We start from the raw sequence: 23057 nt of genomic DNA on the forward strand, positions 1-23057 counted from the left end.
GCATGTGGTCTATATTCCACCATTCTCTGCCTGTTCATGCATCTCTCTAAATGCCTCTTAAACGTTGCTATTGTATCAAGTTCTATTACTTCCCCTGGTAGCACATTCCTGGCAACTACCACTGTGTATAAAAAACACTCACTTTTAACTCTCCTTTAAACTTTCCCCCTCTGGTATTCGATATTTCCACCCTGGAAAAAAGACTATCTACCCTATTTATGCCTCTCATAACAATATATACTTCTATCAGGTCACCCTTCAGCCTCCAACACTCCAGAGAAAACAACACAAGTTTGTCCAACCTCTCCTCATAGGTAATACTATCTCATCCAAGCAATATCCTGGTGAACCTCTTCTGCAGGCTCTCCATCTCCAAAGCCTCCACATCCTTCCTGTCATGCAGCAACCAGAACTGCACATAGTATTCCACATGTGGCCTAACCAAAATTTTCATACAGCTGTGACATGACTTCCTGACTTTTATACTCACCACCCTGACTGATGAAGGCAAGTATGCCATACACCTTCTTCATCACTCTACCTACTATGTAGGCACTTTCAAGGAGCTATGGACTTGCACTCCAAGATCCTTCTGAATGTCAGTGCTCCTAAGAGTCTTGCCATTTACTGTATACTTTCCCCTTACTTTTGACCTCCCAAAGTGCAACACCTCACTCTTGTCCAGGTTAAACTCCATCTTTCAATTCTCTCCCTATATTTCTATTTGGTCCATATCCTGCTGAATCCTTTGACAACCTTCCTCACTATCCACAACTCCGCCAATTTATATGTCATCTGCAAAATCATATCATGGGCAAAAGGTCGCATCACTGATCATTGCAGAACACCACTGGTCACAAACCTCCAGTCAGAATAACAACCCTCCACCACTACTCTGTCTTCTATGGCCAACCCAATTTTGAATCCAATCTACCAAGTCTCCATGGATTCCATGTGCTTTAATATTCTAGATAAGCCTACCATAAGGGGCCTTATCAAAAGCTTTACTAAAGTTCATGTATATAAAATTCACTGCCCTACCTTCAATCATCTTTATCACATCCTCAAAAAAACTCAGTCAAGTTTGTAAGACATGACCTCCCCAGCATAAAGCTATGTTGACTATCATAATAAGTCTATGTTTTTCCAGATGGGAGTCGATCCTGTCCCAAGAATCTTCTCTAATAATTTCACTATCGCTGATGTATGGCTCACTGGCTGATAATTTCCTGGTTCATCTCCATTGCTCGTCTTAAACAGAGAAACAACATTGGCTATTCCAGTCCTCTGGGATCTCGCATCTGACCAAAGAGGACACAAAGATCCCTTTCAAGGCCACAGCAATCTCTTCTCTTGCTTCCCTCAATAACATGGAATAGATCCTATTAGGCCCTGGGGATTTATCTACCTTAGTGTTCTTCAACAGACCCAACATCTCCTCCTCCGAGATATCAACATGCTTCACAAAATTCCTATACATTTGCACTGGCTTAAAGTTACCCAGTCTCAAAAACTCACCCAGTCCTCCCCACTGCTATTTTTCACCACCATAACCCTCTTTTAATTCAATAACCTCAAAGCAAAAAATGTTGGAAATCTGAAATTAAATAGAAAGTATTCAACCTGAAACGTTAACTCTGCTTCTCTCTCCACAGATGAACATACAAATACAAATGTAGACACAAGAGAGACTGCAGATGCTGGAAAACTGGAGCAACTCAGCAAGTTAGGAGGAACTCAGCAGGCCAGGCAGGATCCATGGAGGGAAATGAACAGTCGACATTTCAGGCCAAGACCCTTCATCAGTACTGGAAAGAAAGAGGGCAGAAGCCAGAATAAAAGGGTTGGGAGAGGTTAGGGAGCATGAGCTGGTGGGTGATTCAGGTGGGGGTGGTGGTGGTGAGAAAAAGTGGAAATGATACAAGAAGCTGGGAGATGATTAGTGTAAAAAGCAGAGGGCTGAACAAGATGGAATATGATAGGAGAGGACACTAGACCATAGAGTAAAGGGAAGGGTTGGGTTGTGGACACATCCCAGTGTGTCATGGAAACTAGCCTCCCCTCCTTGGGACTCTGTCTTTACCTCTCATTGTCTTGGCCCCACCCAGGTCATTTTCTCTTCTCTCCTCTCCCATTAGGTTGAAGATACAGGATCCTGAGGGCACGTACCACCAGGCTTAAGGACAGCTTCTACCCCACCGTGATAAGACTATTGAATGGTTCCCTTGTACAATGAGATGGACTTTGCCCTCATGATCTACCTTGTTGGGACCTTGCACCTTATTGCACTGCACTTCCTCTGTAGCTGTGACACTTTACTCTGTACTGCTATTGTTTTTAACCTATACTACCTCAATATAACTGCGCTCTGTAATGAATTGACCTGTACGATCGGTATGCAAGACAAATTTTTGACTGTACCTCGGTACAGATGACAATAATAAACCAATACCAAGGAGGTGGGGAACCAGAGGGAGGAAGGAATGGGTTAAGGGCAGGTCATGAGGGCAGGGCAGGGGAAAGGGAAGAGGTAAAGGAGCCAGAGGGATAAGGGAAAACCAAAAGGGGAGGGAGGGGGGAGAAAAACAGGGGGAGTGGTTACCAGAAGTTAGAAAAATCAATGTTGATGCCATCAGGTTGGAGACTACCAAGACATAATATGAGGTGTGTTTCTCTAATCTGTAATTAGCCTCAACTTGGCAGTAGAGAAGACCATGGACAGACATGTACAAATGTACAATTAAGATCAAGTACAGGCCCTTGTGCCTGCTCCACTATTCAGTAAGATTATGACCAGTCTGACAGTGACTTCATCCTCACATTCTCACCTTCCCCAGGTAACCTTTTTATGAACCTGCTCAGGAAGTGACAACATGACAACAACCTTTCCTTCAACGTCAGCCAAACACAAACGAGCTGGTCATTGACTTCAGGAAGGCGGGTGGTGCACATGCTCCTGACTACATCAACGGTGCTGAGGTCAAGAGGGTTGAGAGCTTCAAGTTCCTAGGAGTGAACATCACCAAAAACGTGTCCTGGTCCAATCATGAAGACACCAAGGTCAAGAAAGCTCACCAATGACTCTTCTTCCTCAGGAGAATAAAAAGATTTGGCATGTCCCCTTCGACCCTCACATGTCTGCTGGCTATAAGGAGTTTGTACATTCTCCCTGTGACTGCGTGGGTTTCCTCCAGGTGTTCCGGTTTCATCCCACATTCCAAACGCATACAAGTTAGGAGTTGTGGACATGCTCTGTTGGCGGAAGCATGGTGACACTTGCCGGCTGCCCCCAAAACATTCTACGCAAGGATGCATTTCACTGTGTGTTTCAATGTACATGTAACTAATGTAGGAATCTTATCTTTATTGATCCACCATAGAAAGCATCTGATCCGGATTCATCATAGCTTGGCACGTCAACTGCTCTGCACATGAATGCAAGAAACTGGAGAGAGTTGTGGACACAGCTCAACACATCACGGAAACCAGACTCCCCTCCATGGACTCTGTCTACACTTCTCACTGCCTCAGTAACTCAGCTAACATGATCAAAGACCCCACCAACCCTGGACATGCTCTCTTCTCCCCTCTCCCATCGGGCAGAAGATACAAAAGCCTGAAAGCGTGTACCACCAGGCTCAAGGACATCTTCTATCCTGCTGTTATAAGACTATTGAACTGTTCCCTAGAATGATAAAATGGATTCTTGACCTCAATCTACCTCGTTATGACCTTGCACTTTATTGTCTACCTGCACTGCACTTTCTCTGCAGCTGTTACACTTTATTCTGCATTCTGTATTGTTTTACCTCGTACTACCTCAATGCACTGGGTAATGAATTGATCTGTATGAATGGTATGCAAGACAATACATGTGGTACATGTGACAATAATAGACCAATTCCAAGTAGTTACATACTTTTGCTTTAAAAAGCATTCAAAGACTCTTCCTCTACTCTATCTTGATCAGTTAGGGAAGTGGGCTGAGGAATGGCAAATGGATTTCAATACAGAGAAGTGTGAGATGATGCATTTGGAAAGTCAATCCAGCGTAGGACTTGTACTATGAATGGTAGCGTACAAGGGAGTGTAATAGAACAGAGGGACTTGGAGAATAAGTGCATAGTTCGTTGAAAGCATCGTCACAGGTAGACAGGGTGGTAAAAAAGGTGTTTTGCATGCTGGCCTTCATCAGTCAAAGCACTGAGTGTAGGAGTTGGGACATTATATTACAGTTGTACAAGTCGTTAGTCAGGCCACACTTGCAGGACTCTGTACAGTTTTGGTCACCTGTTATAGGAAAGGCGTGGTTAAACTAGAAAGGGTGCAGATAAGATTTATGAGGGTGTTGCCAGAACTAGAGGGCCTAAGTTGTAGGGAGAGGTTGGCCAGTCTACATTTTTAATCCTTGGAATGTAGAATGAGGGGCAAACTTATAGTGGGGTTTAAAATCATGAGAGGCACAGATAAGGTGGATGGAAAAGAATCAAATCATAGAACAGTACAGCACAAGGGAGCAGTCTTTTCCCCAGGACAGGGGAGTCCAAAACTAGGGGGCATAGATTTAGGGTGAGAGAGGGCCCAGAGGGGCAAATTGTTCACACAGAGTGTGGTGAGTATATGGAATCAGCTGCCAGATAAAGTGGTTGAGGCAGGTACAAGAATATCATTTAAAAAGCACTTTGATAGGTACATCAGGGGGTGGGGCTTGGAGGGATATGAGCCGAATGCAGGAAATTGGGACCAGCTGAGTGGACAACGTGGTCAGCACAGACTTGTTGGGTCAAAGGGCCTGTATACGTACTGCATTGCTCTATGACTCTATGATGACTGCTCTTTGAGAACGAGTGTTCCAAAAACTCAATCTTCTGGAAAGGTTGGTTGCCTCATTATGAGGAAGATGTGGAGGCTTTGGAGAGGGTGCAGGAGGTTTACCAGAATGCATCTGGATTAGCGGGCATGTGCTATAAGGAGAGATTGGACAAACTAGGGTTGTTTTGTCTGGAGCAGCAGAGGCTGAGGGGAGACCTGATAGAGGTATATAAGATGAAGAGAGATCTAGATAGGGTAAACAGCCAGTAACTTTTTCACAGGATTGAAATGTCTAATACCGGAGAGCATGCAATTTAATAGAAGCATAGAAAACCTACAGCACAATGCAGGCCCTTCAGCCCAAAAAGTTGTGCCAAACATGTCCCTACCTTAGAAATTATGAGGCTTACCCATAGCCCTCTATTTTTCTCAGCTCCATGTACAAATCCAGAAGTCTCTTAAAAGACCCTATTGTATCTGCCTCCACCACCGTTGCTGGCAGCCCATTCCACGGTCTCACCACTCTCTGATTAAAAAACTTACCCCTGACATCTCCTCTATACCTACTCCCCAGCACATTAAACCTATGTCCTCTTGTGGCCACCATTTCAGCCCTGGGAAAAAGCCTCTGACTATCCACATGATCAATGCCTCTCATCATCTTGTACACCTCTATGAGGTCCCTGCCGCACCCCCACCATCCTCCATCGCTCCAAGGAAAAAAGGTCAAGTTCCCTCAACCTGTTTTCATAAGGCATGCTCCCCAATCCAGGCAACATCCTTGTAAGTATCTTCTGCACCCTTTCTATGGCTTCCACATCCTTCCTGTAGTGAGGTGACCAGAAGTGAGTACAGTACTCCAAGTGGGGTCTGACCAGGGTCCTGCATAGCTGCAATATTACCTCTCAGCTCCTAAATTCAATTCCATGATTGATGAAGGGCAATACACCATATTCCTTCTTCACCACAGAGTCAACCTATGCAGCTGCTTTGAGTGTCCTATGGACTCGGACCCCAAGATCCCTCTGATCCTCCACACTGCCAAGAGTCTTACCATTAATACTATATTCTGCCATCATATTTGACCTACCAAAATGAACCACTTCACACTTATCTGGGTTGAACTCCATCTGCCACTTCTCAGTCCAGTTTTGCATCCTATCTACGTCCTGCTGTAACCTCCAACAGCCCTCAACACTATCCACAACACCCCCAACCTTTGTGTCATCAACAAACTAACTAACCCATCCCTCCACTTCCTCATCCAGGTCATTTATAAAAATCACAAAAAGTAAGCATCCCAGAACAGATCCCAAAGGCACACCACTGGCCACCAACCTCCGTGCAGAAGGTGACCTGTCAACAACCACTCTTTGCCTTCTGTGGGCCAGCCAGTTATCGATCCACAAAGCAATGTCCCCTTGGATCCCATGCCTCCTTACTTTCTCAATAAGCCTTGCATGGGGTACCTTATCAAATGCCTTGCTGAAGTCCATATACACTACATTTACTGCTCTTCCTTCATCAATGTGTTTAGTCACCTCCTCGAGAAATTCAATCAGGCTCGTAAGGCAGGACCTGCCCTTGACAAAGCCATGCTGACTATTTCTAATCATATTATACCTCTACAAATGTTCATAAATCCTGCCTCTCAGGATCGTCTCCATCAAAGGGGAACCAGAGTGTTAGAGCAGATAGTGAGGTTGAGCTGGAGGAGAATAAAGGTCATGCGAGGACTGCATATATTGACAGAAAGGTTTGTACGTGATAGAAATGTTCTCAGGTGCATCTATTTCAATGCAAGGGGTATTGTAGGCAAGGCAGATGAGCTTAGGGCGTGGAATGGCACGTGGGATTACGACATTATTGCTATGAGTGAGACTTGGTTGCAGGAGGGGCAGGACTGGCAGCTTAATGTTCTGGGGTTCTGTTGTTTCAGACGTGATAGAGGGGGAGGGATGAAAGGGGGAGGAGTGGCATTACTAGTCAGGGAAAATATCACAGCTGTGCATAGACAGGACAGCCCGGAGGGTTCCTCTACAGAGGCCATATGGGTGGAGCTGAGGAATGGAAAAGGTGTAACCACACTAAAAGGGTTGTATTATAGGCCACCCAATAGTCAGAGAATTGGAGGAACAAATCTGTAGTGAGATAGCAGACCGATGTAAGAAACAGAAAGTTATAAAAGTAGGGGATTTTAACTTTCCACATATTGACTGGGACTCCCACACTGTGAAAGGGCTGGATGGTTTGAAGTTTGTCAAATGTGTTCAGGAAAGTTTTCTAAATCAATATATAGAGGTACCAACGAGAGAGAATGCAATACTTGATCTCCTATTAGGGAACCAGGCAGGTCAGGTGACAGAAGTACAGTATGTGTAGGCGAATATTTTGGGTCCAGTGACCATAATGTCATCAGTTTCAAGTTAATTATGGATAAGGATAGGTCTGTTCCTCGAGTGAAGGTTCTAAATTGGAGAAAGGCCAATTTTGTGGAAATGAGAAAGGATCGAGGAAGAGTGGATTGGTTAATTTGTTTTCTGGCAAGGATGTGTTCAGTAAGTGGAAGGCCTTCAAAGGCAAAATTTTGAGAGTGCAGAGTTTGCATGTTCCTGCCAGGATTGAAGGCAAAGTTAACAGGCATAGGGAACCTTGGTTTTCAAGGGATATTGGCAATCTGGTTAAGAAAAAGAGAGGTGTGTAGCAGGTATAGGCAACTAGGAACAAATTTGGTACTTGAAGAGTATAGAAAAAGTAAAATACTAAAGAAGTATTCAGAAAGAAACTCGGAAGGTAGTTTGCCTCCCAGGTGCCAGGGTCCAGGATGTTTCGGATCGCGTCCAAACTATCCTGAAGGGGGAGGGAGAACAGCCAGAGGTCGTGGTACATATTGGTACCAACGACATAGGTAGGGGAAAGGAATGAGGTCTTAAAAAGAGACTATAGAGAATTAGGAAGGAAGTTGAGAAGCAGGACCTCAAAGGTAGTAATTTCCGGATTACTGCCTGTGCTAAGTGACAGTGGGTATAGGAACAGAATGAGGAGGAGGTTAAATGCATGGTTGAGGGATTGGAGTAAGGAGCAGGGATTCAGTTTTCTGGATTATTGGGGCCTCTTTTGGGGCAGGTATGACCTGTTCAGAGAGGACAGGTTACACTTGAATCCCAGGGGGACCAATATCCAGGCGGGGAGGTTTGCTAAGGCTACTGGAGAGAGTTTAAACTAGAATTGTTGGGGGGTGGGATCCATACTGGAGAGACTGGGGAAGAGGTGTTTTGCTCTCAAATAGAGGAGGCTAGGAGTAAGTACCATAGGCAGGTGATAGAGAAGGGACGTGTTCAGACAGGCTTTGAGATGTGTCTATTTTAACGCAAGGAGTGTTGTGAACAAGGCGGATGAGCTTAGAGCTTGGATCGATACTTGGGGCTATGATGTGGTGGCCATTACAGAGACTTGGATGACTCCGGGGCTGGAATGGTTGATTCAAGTGCCGGGTTTTAGATGTTTCAGGAAGGACAGGGAACGAGGCAAGAGAGGTGGGGGAGTGGCACTATGGATCAGAGATAGTGTCACAGCTGCGGAAAAGGTGGACGTTGTGGAGGGATTGTCTACAGAGTCTCTGTGGGTGGAGGTTAGGAACAGGAAGGGGGTCGATAACTGTGCTGGGTGTTTTTTTTAATAGGCCGCCCAATAGTGACAGGGTTATTGAGGAGCAGATAGGGAAGCAGATCCTGGAAAGGTGTGAGAATAACAGAGTTGTTATAATGGGGGATTTCAATTTCCCAAACATCGATTGGCATCTCCAGACAGTGAGGGGTATAGATGGGGTGGAGTTTGTTAGGTTTGTTCAGGAAGGGTTCTTGACACAGTATGTAGATAGACCTACAAAGAGGAGAGGCTGTGCTTGATTTGATATTGGGATATGAACCTGGTCAGGTGTCAGATCTCTCAGTGGGCGAACATTTTGGTGATAGTGATCATAATTCTATCTCCTTTACGTTAGCACTGGAGAGGGATAGGAACAGACAGGCTAGAAAGGCGTTTACTTGGAGTAAAGGGAATTATGAGGCTCTCAGGCAGGAAATTGGAAGATTAAATTGGGAACAGATGTTCTCTGGGAAAAGTACGGAAGATATATGGCAAATATTCAGGGGGTATTTGTGTGGAGCTCTGCATAGACATGTTCCGATGAGACAGGGGAGTCAAGAGAGGATACAGGAACCGTGGTGTACGAAGGCTATAATAAATCTAGTCAAAAGGAAAAGAAAAGCATACAGAAGGTACAGAGAGCTAGGTAATGTTAGAAACCTGGACAAGTACAAGGCCAAAAGGAAGGAACTTAAGAAAGAGTTTAGGAGAGCCAGAAGGGGACATGAGAAGGCCTTGGTGGGCAGGATTAAGGAAAACCCCAAGGTGTTCTACAAGTATGTGAAGAGCAAGAGGATGAGATGCTATCAAGTGCAGCAGTGGGCCTATCAAGTGCAGCAGTGGGAAAGTGTGTATGGATCCGGAAGAAATAGCGGAGGTACTTAATGAATACTTTACGTCAGTATTCACCATGGAAAAAGATCTGGGGGATTGTAGTGGGGACTTGCAGCGGCCTGAAAAGCTTGAGCATCTGGATATTAGAAAAGAGGCGGTGCTGAAACTTTTGGAAAGCATCAAGTTAGATAAGTCGCCAGGACCAGATGAGATGTACCCCAGATTGCTGTGGGAGGCGAGGGAGGAGATTGCGGAGCCTCTGACGATGATCTTTGCATCATCAATGGAGACGGGAGAGGTTCCGGAAGATTGGAGGGTTGCGGATGTTGTTCCCTTATTCAAGAAAGGGAGTAGGGATAGCCGAGGGAATTATAGACCGGTGAGTCTTACCTCAGAGGTTGGTAAACTGATGGAGAAGATCCTGAGAGGCAGGATTTATGAACATTTGGAGAGGTATAATATGATTAGGAATAGTCAGCATGGCTTTGTCAAGAGCAGATGCTGCCTTACGAGCCTGATTGAATTTTTTGAGGATGACTAAACACATCGATGAAGGGAGAGCAGTAGATGTAGTGTATATGGATTTCAGCAAGGCATTTGATAAGGTACCCCAAGCGAGGCTTATGGAGAAGGTGAGGAGACATGGGATCCAAGGGGACATTGGAGTGTGGATCCAGAACTGGCTGGCCCACAGAAGGCAAAGAGTGGTTACTGAAGGGTCGTGTTCTGAGTGGAGGTCGGTGACCAGTGGTGTACCTCAGGGATCTGTACTGGGACCCTTACTCTTTGTGATTTTTATAAACGACCTGGATGAGGAAGTGGAGGGGTGGGTTAGTAAGTTTGTGAATGACACGAAGGTTGGGGGTGTTGTGGATAGTTTGGAGGGCGGTCAGAGGTTACAGAGGGACATAGATAGGATGCAGAGTTAGGTTGAGAAGTGGCAGATGGAGTTTAACTCAGATAAGTGTGAAGTGGTTCATTTTGGAAGGTCAAATATGTTGGTGGAATATAGTCTTAATGGTAGGACTCTTGGCAGTGTAGAGGATCAGAGAGATCTTGGTGTCTGAGTCCACAGGACGCTCAAAGTGACTGTGCAGGTTGACTCTGTGGTTAAGAAGGCATATGGTGCATTGTCCATCAATTTAGGAGTCGTGAGGTATTGTTGCAGCTATATAGGTTCCTGGTCAGACCCCACTTGGAGTAATGTGTTCAGTTGTAGTCACCTCACTACAGGAAAGATGTGGAAGCCATAGAGAGGGTGCAGAGGAGATTTACAAGGATGCTGCCTGGAATGCGGAGCATGCCTTATGAAAGCAGGTTGAGGGAACTTGGCTTTTTTTCCTTGGAGAGACAGAGGATGAGGGGGGACCTGATAGAGATGTATAAAATGATGAGAGGTATTGATAGGGTAGATAGTCAGAAGCTTTTCCCCAGGGGTGAATTGGTGGCCACAAGAGGACATAGGTTTAAGGTGCTGGGGAGTAGATATAGAGGAGATGTCAGGGGTAAGTTTTTTACTCAGAGAGTGGTGAGCATGTGGAATGGGCTGCCAGCAACGGTGGTAGAGGCGGGTACAATAGGGTCTTTCAAGAGACTGTTAGATAGGTATATGGAGCTGAATAAAATAGAGGGCTATGGGTAAGCCTGGTAATTTCTAGGGTTAGGACATGTTCGGCACAGCTTTGTGGGCCGAAGGGCCTGAATTGTGCTGTAGTTTTTCTATGCTTCTAAGGAAATCAGGAAGGCAAAAAGACATGAGGTTGCTTTGGCAGATAATGTGAAGGTAACCCAAAGGGTTTCTACAGGTATATTAAGAGTAAAAGGATAGTAAGGGACAAAACTGGTCCACTAGAAGATCAGAGTGGCCGTCTATGTGTGGAGCCTCAGGAGACAGGGGACATCTTAAACAGTTTTTTTTGCAGCAGTATTTACTCAGGAAACTGGCACAGTGAATATGGAAGGAAGGGAAACAAGCAGCAGTGTCATGGAAAATACAGAGATTAAAGAGGAAGAGGTGCTTGCTGCCTTACAGCGAATAAAGGTAGATAAATCCCCCAGGCCTGACATATTTTAATTGGATCTTGAGAGAGACTAGTGTAGAAATTGCAGGGGCCCTGGCAGATATATTTAAAATGTCCTTAGCCACGGGTGCGGTGCAGGAGGACTGGAGGGTAGATCATGTTGATCTGTTGTTTAATAAAGGCTCTACAAGTAAACTAGGTAATTACAGGCCAATGAACCTCACATCAGTAGTAGGTAAATTACTGGAAGGTATTCTGAGATATTGGATATACAAGTATTTGGACAGCCAAGGGCTGATTAAGGATGGTCAGCATGGCTTTGTGCATGGTAGAACATGTTTAACGAATCTTGTAGAGTTTTTCGAGGAAGTTACCAAGAAAGTAGATGAAGGAAAGGCTGTGGATGTTGTCTATATGGACTTTAGGAAGGCCTCTGACAAGGTCCCACATGGGAGATTAGTTCAGAAGGTTCAGACACTGGGTATCCATGGAGAGGTTGTAAACTGGATTCGAAGTTGGCTGTGTGGGAGAAGACAGAGAGTGGTAGTGGATGATTGTTTCTCAGACTGGAGGCTTGTGACTAGTGGTGTTCCGCAGGGATCTGTTCTGGGACCCCTGCTCTTTGTGATTTTTATAAATGACTTGGATGAGGATGTGGAAGGGTGGGTTAGTAAGTTTGCTGATGATTCAAAGGTTGGTGGTCTTGTGGATAGTGTAGAAGGTTGCTGTCGATTACAAAAAATTCAAGAAAATTGGAGTGCATAGTATTGGGATAGATATTGGTGTGGTTTGAGGATTGGTTAACAGACAGAAAACAGTAGGAATAAACCGGTCCCCTATATGTTTGTTGGCCTGTGACTAGTGGGGTGCTGCAGGATGTGGTGCTGGGGTCCGATCTTTAAAATCTACATCATTGAATAAAGCATGCTGGTAATAGAAAGCTAGGGACAGCTGGTCTATGAGGAGCATTCAGAGGACTTTGGGAGACATAGACAGGCTAAGTGTCTGGGCAGGGAGACTATTATGAACACGATGAGAGATCATCCACTTTGGTAGAAAAAAAACAGAGGCAGAGAAAGGAGAGTAGGCAGACTCAGAAGTAAATCAGAATCAGGTTTATTATCACCAACATACATCGTGAAATGTGTTGTTTTGCGGAAGCAGTAGAGTGCAGTGCAAAGGCATAAAAAAAGTCCCCTTCTTGCTCTCCTCAGCCCCTTCTTAAGTTCCTTCTTTGCTACCCTATATTCCTCATGAGCCCTGTCTGATCCTTGCTGCCTACACCTTATGTATACTGCCTTCTTCCTGCTAACAAGATGTTCCACCTCTCGTCACCCATGGTTCCTTCACCCTGCCATTCCTTCTCTGCCTCACCAGGACAAATTTATCCCTAACCTGCAAGAGATCTCTGACGAATGGAAAGTGCTGCCTGGGGTGGTGGTGGAGGCAGGTACATTGGTCAAATTCAAGAGATTGCTAGATAAGCATATGGAGGAATTTAAAACAGAGAGATATGGGGGAGGTAGAGGTTAGATAGTCTTACGCAAGGTTTATAGGTTTGCACAACATTCTGGGCCGAAGGGCCTGTATTGTGCTGTACTGTTCTATGATTCTATGAAAAGGATATTGATAGAATGCAGAGCTGGGCTGAGAAGTGGCAAATGGAGTTCAACCCGGATAAGTATGAAGTGATACACTTTGGAAGATCAAATCTGAAGGCAGAATACAAGGTTAATGGCAGGATTCTCAGCAGTTTGGAGGAACAGAGGGATCTTGGGGTCCATGTCCATAGATCCCTCAAGATTGCGCGCAGGTCGATAGGGTTGTTAAGAAGGTGTATTGAGTGTTGGCCTTCATTAGTCAGGGTATTGAATTCAAGAGCCACGAGGTGATGTTGCAGTTCTCTCCAACTCTGGTTAGACCACACTTGGAGTAATGTGTTCAGTTCTGGTCGCCTCATTATAGGAAGGATGTGGAAGCTTTAGAGAGGGTACAGAGGAGATTTACCAGTATGTTGCCTGGATTGCAGAGCATGTCTTATGAGGATAGGTTGAGTGAGCTGGGGCTTTTCTCTTTGGAGTGAAGGAGAATGAGAGGTGACCTGATAGAGGAGCACATGATGATAAGAGGCATAGATCGAGTGGATAGTCAGAGGCTTTTTCTCAGTGTGATAATGGCTAACACGAGGGGACATAATTTTAAGGTGATTGAAGGAAGGTATTAGGGGGATGTCAGGGGTAAGTTTTTTCTTGTTACACAGTGTGGTGGGTGTGTGGAATGCATTGCCTGCAGAGGTTGTGGGGGCAGATACATTAGGGACATTTCAGAGACTCTTAGATAGACACATAAATGATAGAAATGGGGAGCTATGTGGGAGGGAAGGGTTAGATAAATCTTACAGCAGGATAAAATGTCGGCACAACATTGTGGGCCGAAGAGCCTGTACTGTGCTGTAGTGTTCTATGTTCTATGTACTTGAGAAACTCTGGTCTAAACCTACATTCAATGGAGCATTTCAATAGTAACCTTAATACTGTAGGCCCATTTGCACAAGATATCATACCTGCAATAAGATTTGCACAATAACTGGTTTCTCATCATCTCTCAATGCCATTCTATAACCAGGTGCTCACTACTGAATGATCAGGAAAGGTATTGTTCTGTTACAGTACAATAATATGGAAATTTGGATTTCACATTTTTTGCTGTGCTTAACTACCACTGCAAATTGGTGCAAATGACCGGTTGAGACCCCACAAATAAATTGTGAAATTGCCTATAAAGACCCTTGAAACTGAGTTAAGGTGATTTACACCCAGAAACATGAGCTAAAACAGAACCAACATTATCCCTTGGTCACAGTTCTCAGTTTAGCATGGCTTCAGATACTGCAGAATCTGAGAAGTGCATCCACCCTGGAAAGCACACTTCCTATAGCAATCAGACAACAAAGACATACACAATAGCTCCCATGGAGGAATAAAAGGCTTCCAAAGAGATGAGGAACATTTTGTAAAACAACATGTATGCATTTTCATCAGGTGACATAAATACTAAGAGGGAAATGTTTGTATCAGAGATCATCAGGAGACTTGAGAGTCAACACAAGAACCTGACAAGAGATAACCACAATTGTTTCTTCCAGCTTTGAGAATCCATGTCATGTTGAGCAATGCAAAGATTAGTTCTGTGTTCTCACAAAGAAATGTCAAGGTGTTGGTCAGACTATTGAGAACAGTTGAGACGAGCCATATTAGTAACTGGTTTAGGGATTCTTTAAGGATGTTTCATAATCTATGCAAGTAGACCTACAAAGCAACATGCGAAACATAAATAAGAATCATCTGGGCTCTCCTATTTGATTATTAGTGCACTATGTTATTGACAGCCATTGGACTGTGAAAAGGGTAGCTATGTTTGTTTTGGACAAAATAATTTTGCAGATCTCACAGCTATGGCAATCCAGTAGTTTTTATAGTTATCATTGCTGAGATTAGTTATTGTTGTTAACATAGAACAGTCCATCACAGGAACAAGCCCACGATGTCTGTGCCGACAACGATGCCAACTTAAACTGCACATCTGCCTGCCCGTGGTCTATATCCCTCTATTCCCAGCTTATTCATGTGCCTCTCTAAATGCCTCTTAAACATTACTGTCGTATCTGCTTCCATTACCTCCACTGGCAGCACATTCCAGACAGCTATCAGTCTATGTGGAAAAAATACTTGCCACATAAATATCCTTTAAACTTTCCCCCTCCCAGCTTAAAGCTAGTATTTGACATTCCCATCCTGGGTAAAAGACTGACTACTATTCTCTAATCTAGGCAACATCCTGGTGAAATTCACATGCGCCCTCTTCCAAACCTCCACATCATTCCTGTAATGTGTTGATCAGAACTGCACACAGTATTCCAAATGTGGCCTGACCAAAGTTGTATAAAGTTGCGATGCAACTTCCCAACATTTACACACTGATCAATGAAGGCAACTACACTGTATGCCTTCTTCACCACCCTATTTACTGTGTTGCTACTTTCAGGGAGCTATGAACTTGGACCCCAAGATCCCTCTGCACTTCAATGCTCCTTAAGGGCCCTGCCATTTACTGTATACTTTCCTCTTGTATTTAATCTCCTAAAGTGCAATCCCTCACACTTGTCCAGATTAAAAGCCATCTTCCATTTCTCTGCCCACATTTCCAACTGAATTCCTGCTGAATTGTTTCACAACCTTCCTCACTATCCACAACACTGCTAAATTTTGTGTCATCTGCAGACTTACAAATCAGCCCACCCACATTTTCATCCAATTGTATGTTACAAACAACTGAGGTCCGAGCACTGATCCTTGTAGAACACCACTGGTACAGACCTCTAGTCAGAATAACACCCCTCCACCACTACTCTAGATTCAAAATTGGCTTGGCTATAAGAAGACAATGTATCAAGCCTCCATGGATCCCATGCACCTTAAATCTTCTGGATCCGTTTACCATGAGGGACCTTGATGAAAGCTTTACTAAAGTCCAGGTAGACAACATCCACTGCCCTACCCTCATCAACCATCTTCGTCACCTTCTCAAAAATCTCAATCAAATTTGTCAGACATGACCTGCCCCGCACAAAGCCATGCTGACTCCCGCTAATAAATCTATCCTTTTCCAAATGCAAGTAGATTGTATACCCAAAAATCTTCTCCAATAATATCCCTACGACTGATGTAAGGCTTACCTGCCTATAGTTTCCTGCTTTGTCTCTACTGCCCTTCTTAAACAGAGGAACAACACTGGCTATTCCCCAGTTCTCTGTGGCTAAAGAGGATACAAAGATCTGTCAAGGCCCCAGCAATCTCCGACCCCTCTCAATAACCCGGGATCGATTGTTAACTTATTACTAAATTCCAGAATTTTAACCAAATTTAAATTCCATAGCTGCTATCGTGGAATTTTAGCTTGAGTCTCTAGATTTAGTCCAGTTCTCTGGATTATTGGTCTTGTAACTTAACCAGTTTGCCATCACTGAACATATCTAGGTTGTCTAACCTGCAGCACACCATGAAGAAGTCTCCACACCAATTTGGTGTATACTGTAGGGAAGCCCTGTCCCATTCAGGCAACAGGATATAACTTTTAGAACAATAATGTCCCACAGCAATTCTTATTCTTGCATTCTTCTCACAGTACTGGTGCTCAGATGTCATGGTGGGAATGCAAACTGGTGAGAAGAGCTATGGAAGCAGGATATCTATTGTCCCCCAGAATATATGACTAAAGACACAACTAACCATTGAAAATACCTGGTATTGTGGTCTCCAAAAAAAAACAAACATTACATGGGCTTCATGGAAACATGACATTGATCATGAAGAAATTCTTCTGATGATCCACAATTGTGTGAAAGTTGAGTGATTAGAAACCTTTTCTGTTAATGAAAAGACCAGGGTCACTAATGGAAGCCCCGACAGGCATCTGAGTGCAGCCAATGACTATGACTAGCTAAGCTAACTCCCTGTTAGCTTAAGCACAAGCTGTAGCGGTTGCTACCGCGGAATAAAACAAGACACTAGTCGGAGGATTGTCGAACAGAAGTGGTTTATTTTCCCGCCTTGCGCGGGCCCTTTAAGGGAGACTGTTCCTGCCCAATGAAACCGGCAATGACGTAAGTATTACATCATCAAGACTTTCCCGCGCGCGGGTTCTCCCTGTCGCTCGGAAAGACGAGGCCCGCCGCCATCTTGGGCCTCGTCGCTCCGACGCCGCGCGACCCGACTGCCGAGCCGGTTCGCCCCACTAAACGGTGAGTCGCCACAATCTGGTGATTTTGGAATGTGTGGAGTAGCCTGTAGTCAGTTCTAACACTGCCCCGTCAGAAGACTTCTCCTTTAAACAGTGATAAAAGCAACAGAGTAGCTCACTGTGTTCCCAGTTGTACTGACTCCATTCTACAAAAAAGGTCAAAGGTTGTACCCTTGAGCTCTAGTTATGTCAGTGAGGGTGGAAATGGGCATTGCACAAATAGAGATATCATTAGACATGTCTGACAGCAGGAAAACATAATGCACTATACTGTAAATAGTGCACATAGTGCCTGGTCCAATTTCACGATGGATATAATTTCACCGAGAAATGATCACTAGCATGATCTACGCCAGGTTTAATCAGTTTTTATGCAATTTGCATATTAAAAAGGGGCTAAACCATATAACTTTCAGGCTTACATCTCCAACCGGCAACCTTCTCAGATAAAATTGTCAAGAAAAGCAGCTCGCATTTGCAGAAATTCCAAGCAAAGCATCTATAGTAGCACTTTAAGGAAATTTCTTAAGTTCTAATGCTCTGCAAAATTTTATACATTAAATAGTTAAAATGCAAGATTATTCATAGGCTAAAATGTATTAATTAAAGCCTTTAAATTCGAAACTAGAGATTCATGATGGTGTGCAGAGTTGCTGAGGAATATGCAGAAGACTGCAATAATAAAATTGTTTACCATCACAAATCTGTACGTTGTAACAAACAATTGTAATAATAAATTGGTATCTACAATATTTAACACAATGACTTTGTCACTCTGCAAAAGCAGAAGTTTACAAAACAGAAGATTGCCATGTCCGTCCTTGTAAGTGCAATCAAAACCAAAATCACATTCCCTTGTCTCCCCACTCAGCCATGCAGAAGTTCCTGCTTCATCAGTTATGAATGGAACTTTGCACATTGGTACTAATTTTAAAGCATTAATTGACCAATACACAACAAATTAGGTCATTTCACAATAAAAGTTATTTGCACAGTATTCTAAATAGGAAAGTACCAAGTGTTATCCAAGGTTATTCTGAATTAGTTGATATCAGCTAGGATAGCACTAGTAGCTGTCGAGCGCTGCAAGTCTCAATTTACTCCGGGCTGTGGATAAAGGCAGAACCAAGATTTCCTCCCCTCTCACTCCCGATTGTTATCAAGCTGTAAACATGTGAACTGTGGCTGTTGGGAAAGTCCATAATTAGTCACAGGTCTAGAACCCTATACTGTGGAATAGCTTACCAACCCTCAGTGTTCTGAGCCACACAGGAATACACACTGATTTGCAGTATTCCAGTGAATAATTTTAGGAGGGAATGTAAAGGAGAAAATTGGGACAAAATGATCTTGCATTTTTGGTATGGATAAGAATTAAAAATTATATTATCATGGCTAAATGTACAATATTTACTTAGAAAGTCTACAAATATGTATTTTTATTGAGCCACATCAAGATTACAGAATGGAAACAGGCCTTTTGGACCAAATGATCTAAACTAGCTTATGCTTCAAATATCAAGCTTTGCCATAAATGCAACCAACTTACACATATTACAGAAATGTCTGTACAGGTCATCCTCAGGTTATGGCAGGGTTCTGTTCCTGTGAATTGTTCATAACCAGAATAGTTTGCAAGTTGGAAACATGACCACAAACTGAATTCCCAGGCAGCAGAAGATGGCTGAAGCACCACAGCAGCCGCCGACAAATCCATATTGTTGGTCTCCCAAACGTACATTCGTATATATGAGCTGTACACAAGTTAGATATTTGTAAGCTGGAGAGAACCTGTATACAAAAGGACCAATAAAAGTTGCATACAGTTCACCCACCTACCAACTACTCCTTCCATCTCTTCCACACTTCAATCCCCTTACCATCATTTGGCTGCAATTTGCTGCTGAACATGAAATTTGTTTTGTCAACTTTATCAAACATGATGGCCAGCAGCAATTAGATGAAGGCTTTAAAATTGCTCACAAACTACATCACTTGTGTGTATGTTATAGCACAAATAGGTCACAAGGTAATACTTTGGGTCGCTACTCCAAGAGAGCACTCTCCTCTACAAAATGAATAAGATGTTTGCACAAAATAAGAACCTAATTGTTGCACAAGTGTTGAGGAAACAAAAATTTTACATTGGTGTTCTCTGGGAGGTTAGATCCAAGGTTGGTCACAAAATAGAGTTAATTAACCTCTTTATAAAACTATTCAAAATCTGAGTGTTGTTATATATACACCTGAAAATATAACCTTAAAATTTGACTTCCATTTTAAGACTCCACTTAATTATAGAAAAATAAATTAGCTAAAGTTGCTGAAGATACACTTTCTCATTGCCCTGTTGTCATCTGTTGGCCTGCATTTTTCTGGACATAAGTCTAATTCAAGGAGCCTATCATCATCTTATTGTTCAGCATTGCATAAGCACAACTCCATAATCTTTTGAATGACTGAATGTTCACATATAGACCAAAAGGGCAAGATCAACTATCTTATTAGTATGACATTACCAAAATTAAGCTTTGTAGCTTTTAATGTAAGCCTCAACAATTGTGTCATGCACCACAGCATTAAATCAGTCTGATACAACATAATGCAATTTTAATTAGCATTGCTATCCAATTTGTTATCTAGATAACAAAAAAAAGATACTGCTAGACACTGACTGACTTGATGACATAAATATCTAAGCAAAAAAAAATAAACTGATTAGATTTCATTTATACAGACAAAAATATAAAATATTTTAAATTGAAATACAACCCGCTGGGACTAATGTATTTATTTAGATACCAACACCTCCACCTGGTGTACAAAATGAGGATTTTTGATATACATATATTTCAAGTTGCTTTGTGTATAAAGATAATGATTCAATTTCACCAATCTTCACCTCTACAAACATTTGCGAGTGAATAGAAAATGTCTAACAAAAAACTACAATGACTTTTCAACAGACTTTCTGCCACAAAAATATGGTGATTCTGTACAGTGGACATTGCTATAAAAATAGGCTCTATACCCATAATCAAAAAATGCAAGCTTTACACAGATCTGATTTCCCCACCCACCAATAAATATCAATATTCCTTGCTTGATGAGTGGGTATACGATACTAATCGATTATAATTAAAGGGTTTTTAAAACAATGTTAATAAACTCCTAATAACTACAAAAAGCAACTTCCAATAATTAATGTGTTAATTGTTATTATTGCATAATGGAATTGAATACATCACTAATATAACCAAAGTCATTACATATTGTATAAAATTACAGTATTTCAGGGTGTGACAGGAATTTTTAATCCTCAAGTCTTTAAATAAAAAGCAGTACTAAGACGACACCAAGATGCAGACTACTGCAAGTACCCAACGGTCGTGGACACGGACAGACGTGCACAGAGTAACTGGCAAAACCCAAGCTCACACCAACATTGCAACGTTCAATATAATGTCCAATGCTATACTTTTCAACATTAAACAGTAAAAGGAAATGTCCCAAAAATAAAAATTCACCTTTAAAAATATCACAAGTACAAACACCTCCTCCGGTGATAGCAGCGAGGCAAATCTATTCAAGACATTTTTCATATTTTCTAGACTTGCAACACAGTCAAACGCTGAATCTTTGACGCGATGCACAGTTTCTCACGTATTCATTCCAAGCAAAATCTTATCCTTCTCTCAAGAAAAACCACAAGTTTTCTCAGAACCTCACGGCGACCCTTCCGCAATAAATAAATAGAGGAAGATCACCTCCCAAAAAGCCAGTTAGCACCGGGACAGCCGCAACCACAGAACAGGACCAAAAACAACGCTTCAACCTTAAAAACAGCCTCAATTCGAGCCCTCTTGGGGAGGAAGGAAATTAAAATAAAGTTTATTCTTACCTTGGAGTTGAAAAAGAACCCCGCAGAAGCTGTAGAGGCAGAAAAGGGAGATGTGTTTGGTGAACATGGTTCTTCTCCTCCTGCCCGCTATTTATTTCTCGCCTTCTTTATTTCCCTCCGTTCCTCCTCACGCCGACCGATCTGCCGATATCCAGTGGTGGTGCTGACGGGGCTGAGTCGGCGACAACGGATTTTTAATTAGGTGATTTGGATGCCAAATATTTAAAGATATATGTCCGGTTATATTCACAACTGTCCTTTCCCCCCCGGGTTGAGTTTGAATGATTAATTTTTAATGATGAGTTTATCTCAGCGCCTGTTCGGTGGCTGCGCCCGCCAGCCGGCCGACCGTTAGCCGCCCGCTCCCGCTCCCGCTCCCGCGCTGCTGCCGCTCGCGCTGCTGCAAACGGACGCACGGCCGCGAGTCTCGAGCGGGCTGGCGAGCTCCCCACCGGCCGAGCGCGGGCTGGGCGGGGCGGGGCTCCGCTCGCCCGACTGGCACCACGTCAGGCCAATCGGGCGCAGCTTCTGCTCCCTTGCACCAATCGAAGAAGGGAAAGAAGTTAAGAGGCGGGACTGAAAGGCACAACCTGCTAGATTGACAGAAGGTTTCAACCATTCGGAAATAAAATTGAAACACCCAACAAGAGAGAAATTCCCCTCTCTGAGCTTACTTAAGCAATAGGCTGTTCAACGAATATTTGGAATATTGCATTATTTTAGACATTGAGCCAATAGCCCTGCAATATCAGTGCCCTGGGTTGTATTTAGATCCTTGATGGCTGGTCTTCAGCATTGGTATCTGTGTTGATGACTGTTGGAATTTGGTGATGGCGCCTTTAAAGATGTTAACGGGGTAGATGAGGGGGGGGGGGGCTGGAGGGTGGAGGGAATCCGCGGAGGGAGGGGGCGCGGGGATCTCTCCTAGCAACCGAGGCCTGCATTTGACATAACATGGTCTTTGACTAATCGGATCATCACGGGTTCCCGAGGATCCAATAGGAGCGGGCAGCTGGTTAAAGGGGGCGGGAGCAGGAGCGGGACCGCCGAGGTGCTGAAAAAACAGCAACTTGCGAGCACGCCCGGCTCCCGCAATGATTGACAGCTCCGTGGCCGAAGTTGCTGCAGATTGTTCCGATCCATCTCTTTTTCCAACGAGCTGTAATAAATTACAGATTTAGTTTAGTTCCATGCAAATAACTTCCCACCTGATTTCTTATTTAAGCGGCAAGCTTTTAAATACCTTTTAAACAGTTCGCCAGTCTATGCAACTTAAATAAGAATTTAAACTCCGAATAAATAAGCCACTCTGCCTTTCTATTTTTCGACCAAAGTGGATGACTTCACAGTTCTGCTTCACCATTCAATGAGATTAGGGCCGATTACTTACTTCAGAGCCACGACTTGTTACCCCACTAACCAAAAATGTATCCACCTCCGTCTTGAATGTATGGAGCGACTGATCTTTCACAGACCCTAGGGTAGCCAATTCCAAAGATTCACAACTATCTGGGTGAAGAAATGTCTTCACATCTCAGTCCTAAATGGCCTACTCCTTTTTTTCAGACTGTAACCCCTGGTTCTGGATACCTCAGGCAGGGAAAACATCATCTGTGCATTTGCTTTGTCAATCCCCAATAGAATTTTGAGTATTTCAATAAGAATCAGCTCTCATTCTCTGAACTCAAGAATGTGAGTGTGTAGGCCCATTTGCTTAACATCTGCTAGTCCCCACCATTCAGAGAATCAATCTGGTCAAAATTTAAAAGGCATTTGAACATATAGTTGGGCAGAAAATATGAAGAGGGATACAGGCCTAAAGCAGGCAAATGGGACTAGGAAGATGGTCAGCATGGACAACCGGGCTGAAAGGGCCCATTTCTGTGCAATACAGTTCTATGATTCTATAACTCTCAGGACACTCCCTCTAAGATCAGATAAGATATCTTTATTAGTCACATGTACATCGAAACACACAGTGAAATGCATCTTTGCGTAGAGTGGGGCAGCCCGCAAGTGTCACCACGCTTCCGGCACCAACA

General features: G+C 43.4%; 1 protein-coding gene across 4 annotated transcripts in view; it reads right to left on the reverse strand.

Moving 5' to 3' along the window:
• cadm2b (cell adhesion molecule 2b) overlaps window positions 1–21475 on the reverse strand; it is a 1294793-nt gene extending 1273318 nt beyond the window's left edge. For 2 of the 4 annotated variants that reach the window (XM_052015251.1, XM_052015250.1), the window contains exon 1: window positions 21016–21475. In XM_052015251.1, the coding sequence (XP_051871211.1) occupies window positions 21016–21082 (67 nt within the window). In that variant the 5' untranslated portion in view covers window positions 21083–21475. The remainder of the gene's footprint in view (window positions 1–21015) is intronic. The other 2 variants (XM_052015253.1, XM_052015252.1) reach the window with 2 other exon arrangements.
• Between the last annotated feature and the right edge of the window lie 1582 nt (window positions 21476–23057).

The sequence above is a fragment of the Pristis pectinata genome, chromosome 4 (genome assembly GCF_009764475.1).
Source record: "Pristis pectinata isolate sPriPec2 chromosome 4, sPriPec2.1.pri, whole genome shotgun sequence".
NCBI lineage: Eukaryota > Metazoa > Chordata > Chondrichthyes > Rhinopristiformes > Pristidae > Pristis > Pristis pectinata.